The following is a 15,303-nucleotide window of genomic DNA, read 5'->3' as shown; positions in this document are numbered from 1 at the left end:
ATTTAAAGAAATCGTCTGCTGAGAACCACCTGATGCCATAGACAAGCGGTTCTTAATCTTTTTCAGCCGTGTCCCCCTTGGTAATTTCCCCATGCCTTGCGCCCCCCTCCCCCCCTGACGTTTGTCGTCGGTCGCGAAAACGCGAAAAAAATTGGGTTTAATTGGTGCTAAACTGTAAATTCAGGAGGATTTTAGCGTTGGACGCACAACAAATTGCTCGTGCACGAGTTGATTTTGACAAACGTGTTGTGAGGGCATTCACTCCACAGTTGTAAGGCTGCGATGTCAGCGCAAATAGAAATGAAGGCGCAAAAATTAAACTTTGCGTTATCGTGTTTCAAAAATGTGATAACACACAACAACAGCAGCAATATTGCAAAAACATTATCGATTCGCGTTTGAGTCCCCTGTTGCTAGCCTGTTATCCAATTAATAAAACATAGATAAAAAATAGTTCGAACGGTGGATGAATTTTATCGTTTATCTATAAATTAGCAAAATTTTAAATAGGGCCGCCCTTTAATGATATGAAAACATGCAATGGCACTTAAAGAGACTTGCTAAAAAAAAGTTAACATCTGAGTAGAAATTTTTTTGCCGTTTTAATGTTAAAGTTGGCAAAAACAGAGTTTGTACAGCGCTGTAGGTGTGGTGTACAACACAGCGAAACCATTGGAATCATTGCAAAAATTAAATATTAACTTAGAGCTAGCGCAAAAAAAAAGTATGAGCAACTAACTCGAAATGCGAAAAAAACAGGACATTTGGACATCTTTGAGCGTCCTCGGAGGACCATTTAGTTTTCTTGAGAAAAGACGACATATGGTAGGCCCACTGTAGAGTCAGAGCTGGACTCGGGACTCGACAAAATCTTACATTTGGCCGGAGTCGGACTCGGGTTTTTTTCTAACCGACTCCGCAGCCCTGGTTGAGAGACAGTAAAAATAGTGCTTTATGGCTGTTAATTTATAACAGGTAAACCCTTTATTTCATATTTTCCTAAAATTTCAACGTAGAGAGAAGGCACTGATTGTAAGTGTATATATAATGCTAAGGCAGTTCAGCTTTCTTGATTTGCCAAACGCTGGTTAAAGAATTCTGCATTGTCTGAGGCTTTCAACGCGACACTTTGATATCACTGTTGTGTGCCGTGGCTTTATTAACTTGCAACATATTTTCTGATATAGGTGAATAGGCAGCTTTGTAAGTAAGGATATTTTAGTTTATGAGTTTTGTTAACAAATAAATCACTGATAAAACATGGATTCCGGGTTCAAACGTAACAAAACCTTAAACAATGTTTTTAAAGTATACTTGAAGTCTTGACATGTTAGTTTTGGGTGATATAATTCTGCCCCTTTTTTTGCTATTGTAATTTATTAACTTTAACAAAGCATTTTTAAGCTTAATTTACTGTGCTACTAATTTATCAGACTTCTTACTTTGCTGCCTAACACATTCACGTGGCAACTAAATACTTAGTAGTATGCATGTTACCAGAACTCAAAAATTTATTAACAAAAAATAACAAAAATATTGTGGAAAACATGTGCAATGTACTGAAAGAACAAAAATTCGCGACAATTGGTTTGGTACCTTGATAACGGAACGCAGATAAATGGAACAATTTTAGTGGAAGAACAAAAAAAATTGTTTGTACACAAAGGTGCTTTTTGGTGGAGAAATGTATACGAAAATCAATCAGACACACTGCTGAACATGATACAGCGTATTGACAAGAAAAGAACTAAAAAAGAAATCTTTTGAAAACATTCAACAAATATTTTATGTCACTGATTAACAGGAGATAGTGACTCACATTCTTGCAAATTTGTGCTGTGACAATGTGGGCAGTGGCTGTGATCCATAAGATGAACAACCTTTGGGTGAAGCGGGCATCGCGATTGCATTGTTCGCCCTGAAATAAACACAAATTTTAAAACTATTTTTCAGTTTTGTTTTAAAGCCTATTAAAGTCCTACAACAATTTGATCAAAACATTTAGAACAACTAATTTAATATACAGTTCCCTATTGTTGGTATACTAGTGTTTATATCAGATTCTTACAAATGGTATATCCTAAAATGAGTTCTGCTTTGTAATTGTAAAGCTAAACATCGGTTAGAGTTAGTTTTTGATTTGTTTTTATAGCATTATTAAAAAAATCTACTAGTCTACTTATAAACATCTTTAAACTGACATGAAGTCCACAACTATTACAAGTTTTAATAAATCATACACAAAGTGAGATAAAGTCTACAAACTTTTATTTTAAAGTATTTGTAACTGACCGGTTAATAAGAAACCGCACATCTTGCACAATATTGTTGTGTCCATTCTTCTGCATGTACATGTGGTTGGACTTTTTGTTTGAGTTCCATATCTTTTCTCACTAGACTCCTAAATGTCAAAAAAACATTTATTAGGTTTTTAAGGAGATTAGTGACTTTTAAGCCAGTATATTGATTAAACAACTGAAACAAAATTAAATATTTCAAATTGTGGGGAATTTGAATTTGTACTACTCAAAAACAAGTTACTTTGGTTAGAACTATGACTTACAGTGAATGTAAATTCCGTTATAATCCATTTTAAACCTTTTTTGTATTCTATCAAAATACAATATCTGTTAGCAGGGAAAACTTTCGCCTGCTCGATGGATTAGCCAATGTAAAATATCACTCAGTCCCGCTAGCTCTTTTAAAAAACTGACACGAGGCCTAACAGTTGTGTGTCAAAAACTAGCTATAACACATTTTTTTAACTACTTTAGCTATTGTTTGTGCAATGCATTTTTTTAAATGCATTTTAGTCTTTTAACTTTATAAGACAGTCTTAGCATGCAAAAGGTTTACTGTATTAAAAATTATTCAGGGCTAAAACAGACAAAGTATATAAGTGCCTGTTAGTTTGTGAGCAATTAAAGCTTTAGTCTAAAAAAATAGGCAATGGTGTAAAATCCCAACATTTTTAGTAACAAAACTAGTTGTCAAAATTTTAAATGCAAACAACAAATAAATATAATAATAATAATAATACTTAATCCACCTTAACCAAAATATTGTTAGCAATATCAACCACGGAAAAAATGAGGCAGGATTCTAGATTAACAATCCTACCACAACGAATCTTATTTGGGTTGGGCTGCGGGTTAGCGTTTGGGTTAGGGTGGGTTATGAAATAGTATTAAATAATAAATATAATAGAACTTGACCCACCCACACCCAAACTCGCAACCTAACGCAAATATGGTGCGTTGGTTTTATAACTGAAGTAGGATTCTAAACCAGCGCTTTTATTTCTCCTTGGCAAATTCAATTTTTGCTACTCATATCGTTACTGTAAAAAAGTGTTAGGATTGTAGACCAGCGCCGGCACTTTATCCAATGCTTTCAAGAAACCCACGTTTAGGATATATTTCTCACATTACCTTGGTTTTCGTCGGTGTATACGGTTTGTTGTAATTGCAATTTACATCCATATCTGTGTGTTGTGAAGTATTCATGGTTTTTACAACATTTATCTCGCAGACAACGCAAAAATATTGCCACAAAATTTATTTCAAACAAATAACAATGCAAAAACGATTTAACCTAATCCGGACCAGTATGGTATGCAATAATGATCTCAAAATTAATTTCAAAATAAAACTTGGTCATTTTTACATAAATATGTCTCATAAATTATAATAATGCCTTGTTTTTTATATTCAATTGAAATTTGCAAAAAAAATGTATGTTTAAAGCATGTGTGGCAAATCACACGCGAATGTGTCTGTCCTTGAATGCAGGGGCCCAAAAATGTAAAACATAACGAGGAATATGACAGTGTTGTAAACAAGTTATTTTGAATGATGACTTAAGTCCCAGTAGAGTCATTTATAAAAAAAAATCTTAAGTCCAAGTTAGGCATTTTTGAATAAAGTCTCAGTCAAGTCATAACTAGAACCAGGCAATCCAAAGTCAACTCCTTGTTATAAAATTATACGTTTAACTATTAAAATTGGCAAACTTATCCGATTTATTAGCAATAACAAAGTAACGAAAACTGGTAGCAAGTAAATATTTTATGGGCTAAACTCAGAATTTTCTAAACAAAAATGGAAAGCAGTTCTTTTTAACACGAGTCATTTCTCTAAAAGACTTAAGTCAAGACAAATATTTTTGCCCTAAAACTTAATTTAAGTCAAGTCATTTGTCAACAGTTAAGTCATTGACTTAAGTCTTTGCAACACTGGGATATGGGATCAAAATGATAGCTAAAGCTTCACAAACCACTCATAAATTACATCGTAAACCCATGATATTAACATAGTTATATTGCTCCTTATAAAACGACTGAAAAAGTTGATGTTCGTAGTAAATAATCCCATGAAATTGTTGATAATATGAAGGGTTCCGACAACCAAAGAACGTAAATCGCACTTATACACAAATAAGAACAATAATTTTCAATAAAAGATATACAAACAAGGATATATCCTAGAAGTAAGATGTGTATGGCCGTTCTGATGCCAAGGCTAGTTTTTGTCTTTACTGTTTTGCATTCGTTTTTTAAGAATTGTATATAAAGCCTCGAAGTAATTTCTCAAAAAAACCTTCCTCGCTTTCTCGTTTAAAAACAGAGGGGTCTTCGTATCTAGGTGGCGGTAGAGAGTAGAGCGTCTTTGGCACTTTTTTCGGAAACGGGGTTTCCCCCCGAAGGAACACGAGGTCAGTTGAACCGAACAGCGCCGCTCTAGCGGCTGCCCCGAAGGTACTGTCCATTACTCGAATCCTGTGCTCGTCAATATCCAACAAATGCTCGTGGTGTGTTTGAGAGAAGACCTGGTAGGTACGGATTAGCTGATCATTTTTAATACTAAGCTAAGCGGCTTGGGAAGGATTTTATCTTACTTGTGGGCCTCAGGAATAATCAAAGAAGATATTTAACAAGCTCAAAGCTAATCTTATCAAACAGTGTATTAAATGTCGCCAGAAAGATGCTTAGCTGCAGAAAAGAAATGTGAGTGTCTAATTATATGGCATGGATTTTTAGGATTAAATGGTGTTTTTTTATTATTTAGACTCGATTTCAATTTCTTATTTGACCACTAGGAGTTCGACCTAATACAGCAAGTTTATTACTTCTAATTGTTATATGACGTCATCTAAAATCATGCCAGCCCTGATTCACACGAAGAAAACGAGTTTAAAAGTTTAAGAACTACTGGTTTAGGAGAACTTGATTTTCTTTCCTCGACAAATTAACCTAATCACTCTGTTATCAGCTGAGGGGAGCCCTCAGTCTTCGTGTGAATCGGGGCTGGCATGATTTTAGATGACCTGTGGGTGAATATGAAGGAAGTAGTTTCCCGAAATATCGAAGTTTTCGCTCGAAGTTGAGTTGAGTCCATCAAGGAAAGGGTTGGGTCTGTTCATTGATGTGGATTCCAGGTGGACCCGGGCACTTTTATCTCGGTCGTACAACTCGTAAGGAACGACAAGGCCGAAGTAGGAGAACGGCTTGTATCTGCAAAGGTTAAGATCACAATGCATTAATGCAAACAAGTGACACTGATGGCAAATTGTATTTCCACTGTTGTAAACAAGTCATTGTAAAATCACTTAAGTCTGAGTTAATTCACATGTTAAATAACTAACTTCTCCGATTTACGACTTAAATACCAAAAACGCATTATACAGTAACAAAAATATGCAAAAATTTGGATAAATAATCAAGTTTAACAACAAAACAATAACGAAAACATCTCTTTTCAAACCAGGTCATTTTTAGAAAAGACTTAAGTCAAGTAAAGTAAATTGCCCAAAAGGCTTAGGTCAAGTCATTTAATTTGCAAACAGTGGCTTTAGCCTTAAGAAGTTGGCGAGCTTGATCGATGGAAAAAGGAACATGGCCTGTTAAATATCAAAGGTAGGAGAACGACTTGTACCTGGAACGTTGTGAAAACAGCTAACGAAACAATAAATACCAGCAGTGTGACCGAATATGACGGAAGCACCGGACAAACTGTTTTATTATCGAATGTATAACAACTGCTAATTTAATATGCAACGCATCTCTACTTCATTAAATGAAATCAACAAGCGAAGAACTTGTGCAAACATGACTTCCTACTTTGTTCTATCGAGACCGACGTATGTATTGATCCACCTTCGCAGGAAACTTGCTTGAGGTGCCGAGAAAATGATGCCGTTGCTTATCTTATTCACCAGTGATCTGGAAATATGTTTTTCTTGTAAATACTCCAGCGCGATGAAACTCAATGCTGGTGTTTTACATCACGTCAGACGTTTTACAGTTTTGTACAATGGGCTTGTCTATTGCAATGACCGGCATCACAATATGTACACTTGCTTGTTCTTTACAATATTCATAGTACTTTAAATAAACAAAAATGTTAGAAATGTTAGTTTGCCCTTCAATTATTGAAGCATTGTCGTTTTTAAGCTCTTCTTCATTCTTGGTTTCAGTTTTTTTGTAAAGAATCAGCACAAAAGCAGTTCATTTTTTTTGGTTTCATTTCTTTAATGACCCAAATCATTAAAGCATGCCATCATCAAAGTAAAAATACAAGTGAATATTAAAGCGATGAAACATAAAAAGTAAGGAAGGACAAAAATAACAGAAAAGAAAGGCGATTTATATGTTAGTAAGTAGCACTAAGTTTTGAAAAGAACGTTTCAATTTTTTTATTTTGCCTATTTCGCATTAATAATGACGTCATTTTGTACCGGACAGATTGCGATACTTAGTGTCAAAAATATCGTTTATCGGAATAAAATGCGAAATATCGGACATCCTTGGTTCAATATGACGTCATCAAGCATCGAAAACATCACATTTTTCGTGCTAGACAAATCAGACAAAGTTTTTCCAAATAAATATCATTAATTTGGCTCATTTGTGGCAGTTTTACGGGCTCGTGACGTCATGACGCCCCACGTGACCGACTCCGTGCGTACAGCCAATGAAACTTGCCTTCCAATAGTGACGTCATAAGCCCTCAGTGCGTCATAAGTCCTTAGAGTGATGACGTCAAAGTCGAGGTATACGCCTCCGTATCTTTGCAGGATAAGAAGTCGGAAGAAGTCGGATTGCGACAAAGCGCTTCTCATCTGGAACGCAAAAAATAAGGACTTTGAGCAGGAGTTGGCAATTGTATTTAACAGCGTTTTTTAACAATGGATTCAAGAAAATATAATCAAGAAAACAAATGTTAATGCTTTTGTTTCATTGAAAATGGGCCATGGACCTGATATATTGCTCAGCGGGCCCCATCCGGGGCTGGTAGTTTGTCCAGGTCTGACTTTATTGAAAACTGAAGTGTGTTTAACAAATATAAAAAAATCCATTTTTTTAAAGTTTTTTTCTGTTTTTTGAACGTTGGTTTCATTCGGGCTATTTGATTGTACTTTAAAAAAAAAAAAAGTTAAAAAATCGTTGTTAAACATTAGACTTAAGTTAAGACATTTTCTAAAATACTGAAGTCAAGTCATTTGTCAAAATGACTTAAGTCAATTCAAGTCATTTGCCAAAAAGACTTAAGTCAAGTCATTTGAAAACAGTCATTGACTTAAGAAAAAAAAAGTCATTGACTCAAGTCAATATTAGGTTGCTTAAAAGAAATATATCTTTCCAGAATGTTCCGTACAACCCTAGATTCACCTTCTGACCAAACGCGTGTGTCGGTGGATCAGCTTTCAACACTTTAACGCAAGGAACCTCATTCAACATTCTCTTCCAAAGCGGAGAAATCTCTGCAACAAAATTAACTTTCAATAACTTAGCGACGAAAATAATTTTTTCATGGGGGATTTAATTTAAATACTTATACTCATGATACATTCAAAATATAAAATCAACTTAGGAGAATAAATAATTTTATTTTACAGTTGTTTGTGTCACGCGTTTGTTTCAAGAGCTTTCCATGTCGGCCACCATTTATATTTCGTGCAAAAAAAAAGATTTAACTCCAGACATAAAAAATACATTTCAAGCCCGGCTGTAAATTTTACTGAAAATATGCCATTATTTTTTGTCCAGTTAAATATTTTGCAACGTACCTATGTCACTCCCTCATACCTACGTCACTCTCACGTAATTACGTCACGCCCCCTTACCTACGTCAGTCCCGTGGCTGAGGTGGATGTATATGACCTGGGGTCGTTGTATGCTTGCCACTGAACGGATTGCTAAGTATTGGTGGAAGTGCTTCATATGGAAAGGTTGGCCAACCCACACGAAGTGTACAATGTCCGGCACTCTGTAACTCCGCACTGTATCCTGTTGTGCAAATAATCTTTTGTTTGTACACAAAACCGGATTGCCAAGTTGGTGTCAGTGCATTCAGTTTGCCGTGGAGGATTTAAATAGCAATTTTGGTCGCTGGAAAAACACGCCTCTCGTAGAGTTTTTGGAAAACTTATGTAGAGTAGTCATTTTTTTATTGAGTCGCATTGCCTGTTATATATTGCTACGGCTCTTTGCAAACTCTTATTTGATTTCGATGAATGAGCGCCAACGAAAAGCAAATATCAAAAAACACAAGTTCGAAAACTCTATAACATCTATTCCGCCAATTTACTTAACTAAATACGAAGATTTTTCGCCAATTCCCTTATATTGGTATTATATACCTCACCCACCAACAATACGTGGTTGAAAAATATTCTACCATTTTCTACAATATAATTGCAGTTACAGTTATCAGTTTTAAAGTTTGGTACCGCGCATGTCGGACTCGGCTCGGGGCTTACGTGTTGTTACCCGGGTCCGACTCCGAAGCCCTACCTACATGTAATCGAGTGCAATTTCTTGTTTATCGACAACAACAAATGCAAAATATTTTTTTATTTTACCTGTTTTCGTATTCTATTTCCGCAGTTGACCTTGGTGAAGGGCAAACGATCGCACACGAGGAATCCAGCGTTTTTGTCGACCTTGTCACAACCAGCCTTTATGCGGGCTTCATTTATTAGTTCTTCTTGGAACGATCCGGTTTGGGAAGTGGCCTACATTTAATTGATGTGATTATGTGTTTTTATATAGAATTATTTTAAGCAAAGATAAATGTCGAGATTTTAAAGAAGACAAACGCACAAACACACAAACACGCACACAAACAAAGACACAAAAATACGCAAAAAAACACACACACAAACGTACAAACAAACAAAGAAACACACAAACACAAACGCACAAACACACAAACACACACACAAACGCACAAACAAACAAAGACACAAACAAACGCAAAAACACACAAACACAAACAAACACTCTAACATACAAACACACAAACATGCAAAAACATAAACACACAAACTCACAAACGCACAAACAAACAAAGACACAAACAAAAGCACATGTAAACTTACCATACACATAAATTTTACACAAAATAAAGGACGGAGAGATAGAACACAGCATAACACTAACAAACACGCACACAAACACACAATAGATATAACACAGAACGAGCATTCACCCTCTCCTCCGATTCCCATAATTCAGCAGGAGGTGACCTTGTGCGTGACCCTGCTGCTTTAAGTTGCCACATAAAACTTTGGGCAAGTAGATAGAGGAGGGCTAAAGCTAAGAGGCAGCGGGTTGATGAACGCCTGTGTTGACGAACCAATCTACACAACATGCTTCAATCTGTTCCAATAGCTGACCAGTGAAGTCAGTGGTTTCAAACCTTTAGTGTTTTGTTTAGTAACCCCCAAAACGGCAGTGGTTTCCAACCTGTTGGGGAATCAATGAGCACTTAGCCTTACTTGGTGTTGCTATGTTGCTCGGTGATTTCAAGTGTCACAAAAGATTCGTTGTCTTGGTTGTAAATGATATTCCTCGTCATTCAATTTTCATTTATTTTTTTTATTTTTTCCCTTTACTACGATAGCCGTCCATAATACTTTGCAAACGTACTTTAAGCTGTTTTGATCGACCTAAACAGTTGAAAATTCTCCAAATGTCTTTTCGAGTATAACCCGCTTGCTAGTTTTATCAACTGAGTGTATAGATTTGCAAGCTTAAATGAAATAATTCAGTTTTTTTTAAATATATTCTACTTCTGTAACTCAGCAATAATGATTGGTTTTACATGCTTACATGAAATATCCAAAAAGAATCACAGAGGTTACTGCAGTTACGGTAAAACGGCAACATCAATTCTGCTAAAAAAATGAATTCGATTTTATGAGATCTTACATTATGGATATAAGATAAACAACTAGAAGTGTTGTTACAGGCTTAGATCCAAATATAAACAATAAAATAGTAATATTGTTGTTTTTTTACCAACTTAGATGAAATAGTTTCATTCGGTTATGCAACTTCCGGCCACTTAAAATTTCTAGCCATCACCGAAGCTTAACGTTAATAAACAACTATACACCTAAAGTTAACTTATGTTTAATTTCTAAGTAAAACACTGCGGTTAAACGACTGGTTAAAAATATTTCAAACCAAAACAATCGAGGTTACTATGGGCGACCAAACCGCGTGAGAACCGGAAGTGCGATTGTGACGTGACAACTGTGCGAAAATATTTGCTGCTTTAAAAGCGGATTTTTGCTCGTGCGAAAATATGCTGACTCATGCAACGAAGCCGAGAAATGAAAGTCGTGAAAAATCTTTGTCTTGCTTTTTTTTTTGGACCTCAAATTATTTCCTGTGCTAACAAATGCCTGGATCCGCCCCTGAAATGCACCACCAGAAAACCTTTCTATCGTAGCAGATCCATGGATTTTGTTTGGGTTGCCATAAATTTTTTCAGACGTAACGTCGCAAAGTTACGTCATACCGTGACGTTTCTAAGTTACGTGAAAACGTGACGTCACAAAGTTGCATCATACCGAGGCGCCATTAGGAAGTAAGTTAACACGACAGTGTTCGTATTTGGTTAAGGTTTTACGTTCGAGAGATGTTGCTTTGAATAGAAAAACTGCATTACATTGATATTTTCGATTCGCACAAATCAAAAAAAAATGCTTTTAAATCGTTTAAGTTGCCAAACCCTTTTATGGATGGCGACGCACGGCGCCTTGGGGCTGAAGCCTTTTTAATAGAACAGATTAAAACATACCAGAACCATAATACAGATTCGGCGCGGGCGCAATGTTTTTTATATTTACATAGTTTAAATCGACCAAAACAATCCAGTTTGGGGGGTTATGACCACGTGCCCCCTTTCCCCTTGTTACGTGTTTATCAACACTTAAACACCCAAATTGATTAACTGCCATAAGCCAAATCTTAGAGTTCATTAAGTGATTTTACGATGTGATAAATAGGGTTTTAGATTACGCGTTTCAGCTTTCGTTTGCCAAATATGTTCTTCAGTTAAAATTTTCCGTATTGTTGTGTGTAAAATTCCTAAGTTTTTCTGCTTTAGTTCTCCTCGTTTCAAACTTGACATGTAACCTTTAATCTCGTAATCTATAAATGTCAGTCTTGCGGGTGGTTTTCTCACGTTCTGCAAAACAAGCCACTTGTTTGCTGGGGTCTGACTCCCGCTGCAAATTGGCCTTAGAATGGCCGCTGTAATGCCTAAGCCATGTTTTCGGAGTGCCGGCCAGTCTTATTGGCCAAATATGACGTAACTTTCGTGTTCTTTTTCTTCCTACGTATTGGCTATATACATGTCGTTTCTTAGCGGCTTTGGGCTTTTCTCTAGAGAAGTCTTTTGCGAAGTTTTAGCCGACAGTGGCTGCAATAGGTGGTGGCTGTCTGTCTCACATTAACTTGAAAATAACGTTCACTAATGCTATTTGATAACGTTTTAATTCGTTGTAACAATATACTTTTGATTGGAATTTTAGTTGTGGTTATGACAGGTAGCATATCTGACCAGAAGCCTTTGCAAACAACAAGAACTCAAGCGGTTGCGACCTGCCAGGCTACTGTATGGGGTCATGGGCCAGGCCCCAGTGCGCAGGTCGCGGCGGGGGCGTAACACCCTCCCTGGATCCGCCCCTGCTTGCAAATTGCTGCGTAAATACAAGACGCGAGTTACACGAATGCAACAAACCAGACCTGTTTCAAAAGAACATTTACTTTATATCATTGACTTCAAACTGACGCAATTCCGATTTAAAATACGACCAACCCAAACCTGTCGTGCATTAAATGTCAGACAAACGCTTTGTCGCTCTGTATAAAACCAACTGTGTGGGTTATGAAGTGGTCTGCAACTATTCTTTAGTCCCATAATTATCCTTATCGCATATGTTCAAATTTTGCGATAAACTGAAATATTTTAGTGTTTTTTGAAATCGTCTTCATTATGCCAATTTTGATGTTAATTGGCTTTTATGAATTTGTTGCTGATGAAACTACTTTTATTTAAACATTGTAACGTAGTTGGTTCCGGCAAACTTGTGTGTTCGTGTTGTATCACCTTCTGTGCTTGCTACTGTACCTTGCTCTCAGTATGTTTTATGACACATAATAAGGACACATTATAAAAGCACAACGTTTTCAACATCGTCACCATTGCGTGAAGGAATTTATCCGGGGGAACCAGATCGTGACCCAAAACAACACCCTAGACCTTCTCTGGGGCCGTTACTATAGCAACCTCAAGGTCCGTGCGTCACACTTGGTGGTTTTCCCGTGGTTTCCAGCTGAAGTGAAAATTTGTTTCTCTCTCAAGCAACCCAGAGAGTGTTGCGTACTCAGCTGCATTGGACGCTTTTCTAGTCGTCGTGTGTTCTAGCTTACTTGTTTGCGTATTTTATCAAAGGGAGCGTTGAACAACTTACTATCTGACACCACCCGAATCTGTAATTACAGTAAATGGAGTTTAATATGCATATATTTTATCTACTTAACACAAATTTGCGTAGTTCAATAAATATAACCCAAAGCGCTCCACAGGCGTGTGTCGTAAGTGTCTTTTTTTATAGTGTCTATAAATCAAAACTGTTTTTATTGTCATGAGGAACCGCTGTGTTTGGGATAAGCTGTTTTTTTTCGAAGGTTAACCGAGATACGCGACGCCTTTAGTTTAAAACAATTTTAGCAAAATAGGATTGGACATACTAAAAACATAACTCAGATTTTTTCATTTTGGCGGAAAATACAGCTTGGGTGGCATCGCCACGCCCCCTTGTATACGCCCATGTTTGTCGGTTAGGCCGAAGCGGTTCCGCTTCAATTTAAAGACGAGCGTTGGTTCCGTTAAACTTAAACAAAACAAGACAGAGAGCTCGTTTATTTGATTTGTAAACTTAATATGGCCGCCATTATTCACTTGCTCGCGTGAGGCAAGTTGCCAACGAAACGAGAGAGAAGGTTTGTTAGCGAACAAAGGACGCGAGAGTCTGGGTTGCAAAGTTGTCTGTGTGACCCTTCGTACTTCGCTCAACATTTAGCACTTGTTGTTCAACCAATAGCGACTAGAAGTTTGAGATTTTGGTGAAAACCTTCTGAATGTAAAACAAAAAGCAGAACTAAGTACGGTTCGGTGTATTTAATATAATGCCTTTTTATTAGTTTTAATCGGTTCTTAAATAAAGAGCAGTCGTTATGTTTGACTTACTGAAGGTTTGGTCAACAAAATTTGTTTACTATTTTTTTTGTAAAGTAACAGGTCAAAAAATCACGTTAAAACTTATTGTTTGATAACTTTTTTGGCCGATTTTTGCGCAAATTTGGACTTGCTTTGTGACGTTAATAACCGTTAATATCTGATAACAGAGAAGACTAGCGAATAATAATTAATAATATGTTTAATGACGTTTTGTCTTGACTTTGTTTATTGTATCTTTGCTATCTTACTTTCTAATAAACCTACTTAGCCTTGTTGGAACAGCTTTGCGTAAAGTTAAACTTGTAACTTTATTTGTCTTATACCAAAATGCGTTACGTCATATATTGTGAGGTAGTGATATATGTTAATCTTTACATGAACATACCAAGTCTTGTTTGAGCAGCTTTGTGTAAAGTTAAACTTGTGCGAGTGAAAATGGCCGAAGCAGCCGAAGCGGAACAGGAGATTGTTGAAAATGTTCAAGATATTAACTTGGTGAGTTTTGTGTTTAGCTTTAAACAAATATTTTGTGACAAATTTATCATGTGAACATAACAATTTTTATAAGGAGAGAGTTAACCTGATGGTCATGGGTGACGCCTACTTCAATAACCTTGGCAACGTTGGAGATAACGTCACAGCATCAGGTGAAATATTTCTGTGTTGATTATTTTTTGAAAGTGACTGATTCGATAGGTCCACATTTAGTTTGTTAGATAGGTTGGATTGAAGTTTTGACGTCATACAAAATCGTTAGTAACGTCACACAAAATCGTGACCGACGTCAGTCACAAAGATAAGTGACGTTCAGCGTGAACCGGGCAACCAGGCCATAGCTCCCAAAACTTATTTTCTTCCAACTTTTTCTATTTAAGTGCAAAAGTTAAAAAAATTTGTGTTTATCTTTATATATATAAAATAGAAGATTTGTGAGATGTGAGTGGCAAGATGTTCGCCCGGTCGGTCACTGGCAGAGCAAGGGGTCGTCGGCCAACAAAAGGACCGGCGGCTCCCCGTTGTGTGCTCGCCTCTCCCCGGGCGCGCGCGCCTACATGTCGTAAACCCGCGCACAACTTTTTTTAAGCGCAATTACCTGCGTGGACATACAAAATAAAATTAGGTATGTTACCCTTATGAAAATAAGTTATAATGTTTCCAACTTAAAATATGTTTGACATGCTTAGCTGTTGGCTATTTAGTCCTTGCAGCGGTTCTAATAGTAACCAATTTTCAGTTTTAAGCGAGATTTTACTTACATTGGAAGAAGTATGGTACCGGGATTACGCAAAAAGCACATCACATGTTATAATTCATGTTAACAAACGTGTGCAACGTTCCAAGTAAAGACTTAAGTTTAACAATGCAAAATTTAGGCAGAGTTCGCAAAATCGCGTTTATTGCAGCGGTTTGAACACTAAGCAAATTTACTCTTTTTACGGGATTTTTTTTTCGTTGGATACAGTATGCCACTTACCGGGATTACGTATTTCCTTGAATTTCGCGCGATTTAAATTGGAGCTGCGGCTTTTTTACGTTTGTTAGTAATTTTTGATCGACATATGTCACGGGTTTTCGTTCACGGGTTAGACACAGGTTAGACGTCTTTAGGCAATAGCTCCATTTTAAAAAACAAGCAACGTTGCAATTTGGTTTGATGTTAAATTTATTTTTTAAATTATCGGCTATAACATGTGGCTTCAGAAGAAAGATTATACAATGCTGGTAACACGTGATTAGTAGGGCCCGCAAAAGTCAATAAAATACT

General features: G+C 36.6%; 1 protein-coding gene across 1 annotated transcript; it reads right to left on the bottom strand.

The window, feature by feature from the left end:
* Positions 1 to 1,790: 1,790 nt before the first annotated feature.
* LOC146134803 (uncharacterized) lies at positions 1,791 to 9,510 on the bottom strand. The gene is made up of 9 exons (XM_083395659.1): positions 9,463 to 9,510; positions 8,863 to 9,015; positions 8,125 to 8,287; positions 7,670 to 7,761; positions 6,983 to 7,119; positions 6,119 to 6,220; positions 5,326 to 5,512; positions 4,599 to 4,827; positions 1,791 to 1,918 (listed from the first exon to the last, which is right to left on the bottom strand). Exons 1-9 carry the CDS (start codon positions 9,508 to 9,510, stop codon positions 1,791 to 1,793), a joined length of 1,239 nt encoding a protein of 412 aa, XP_083251785.1.
* Positions 9,511 to 15,303: the final 5,793 nt, after the last annotated feature.

This window comes from Ascidiella aspersa, chromosome 8 (assembly GCF_963924565.1).
Source record: "Ascidiella aspersa chromosome 8, kaAscAspe10.2, whole genome shotgun sequence".
In the NCBI taxonomy this organism is placed as follows: Eukaryota; Metazoa; Chordata; class Ascidiacea; order Phlebobranchia; family Ascidiidae; genus Ascidiella; species Ascidiella aspersa.
The sequence above is the reverse complement of the archived record's forward strand: the minus strand, read 5'-3'. Positions and strand labels throughout refer to the sequence as shown.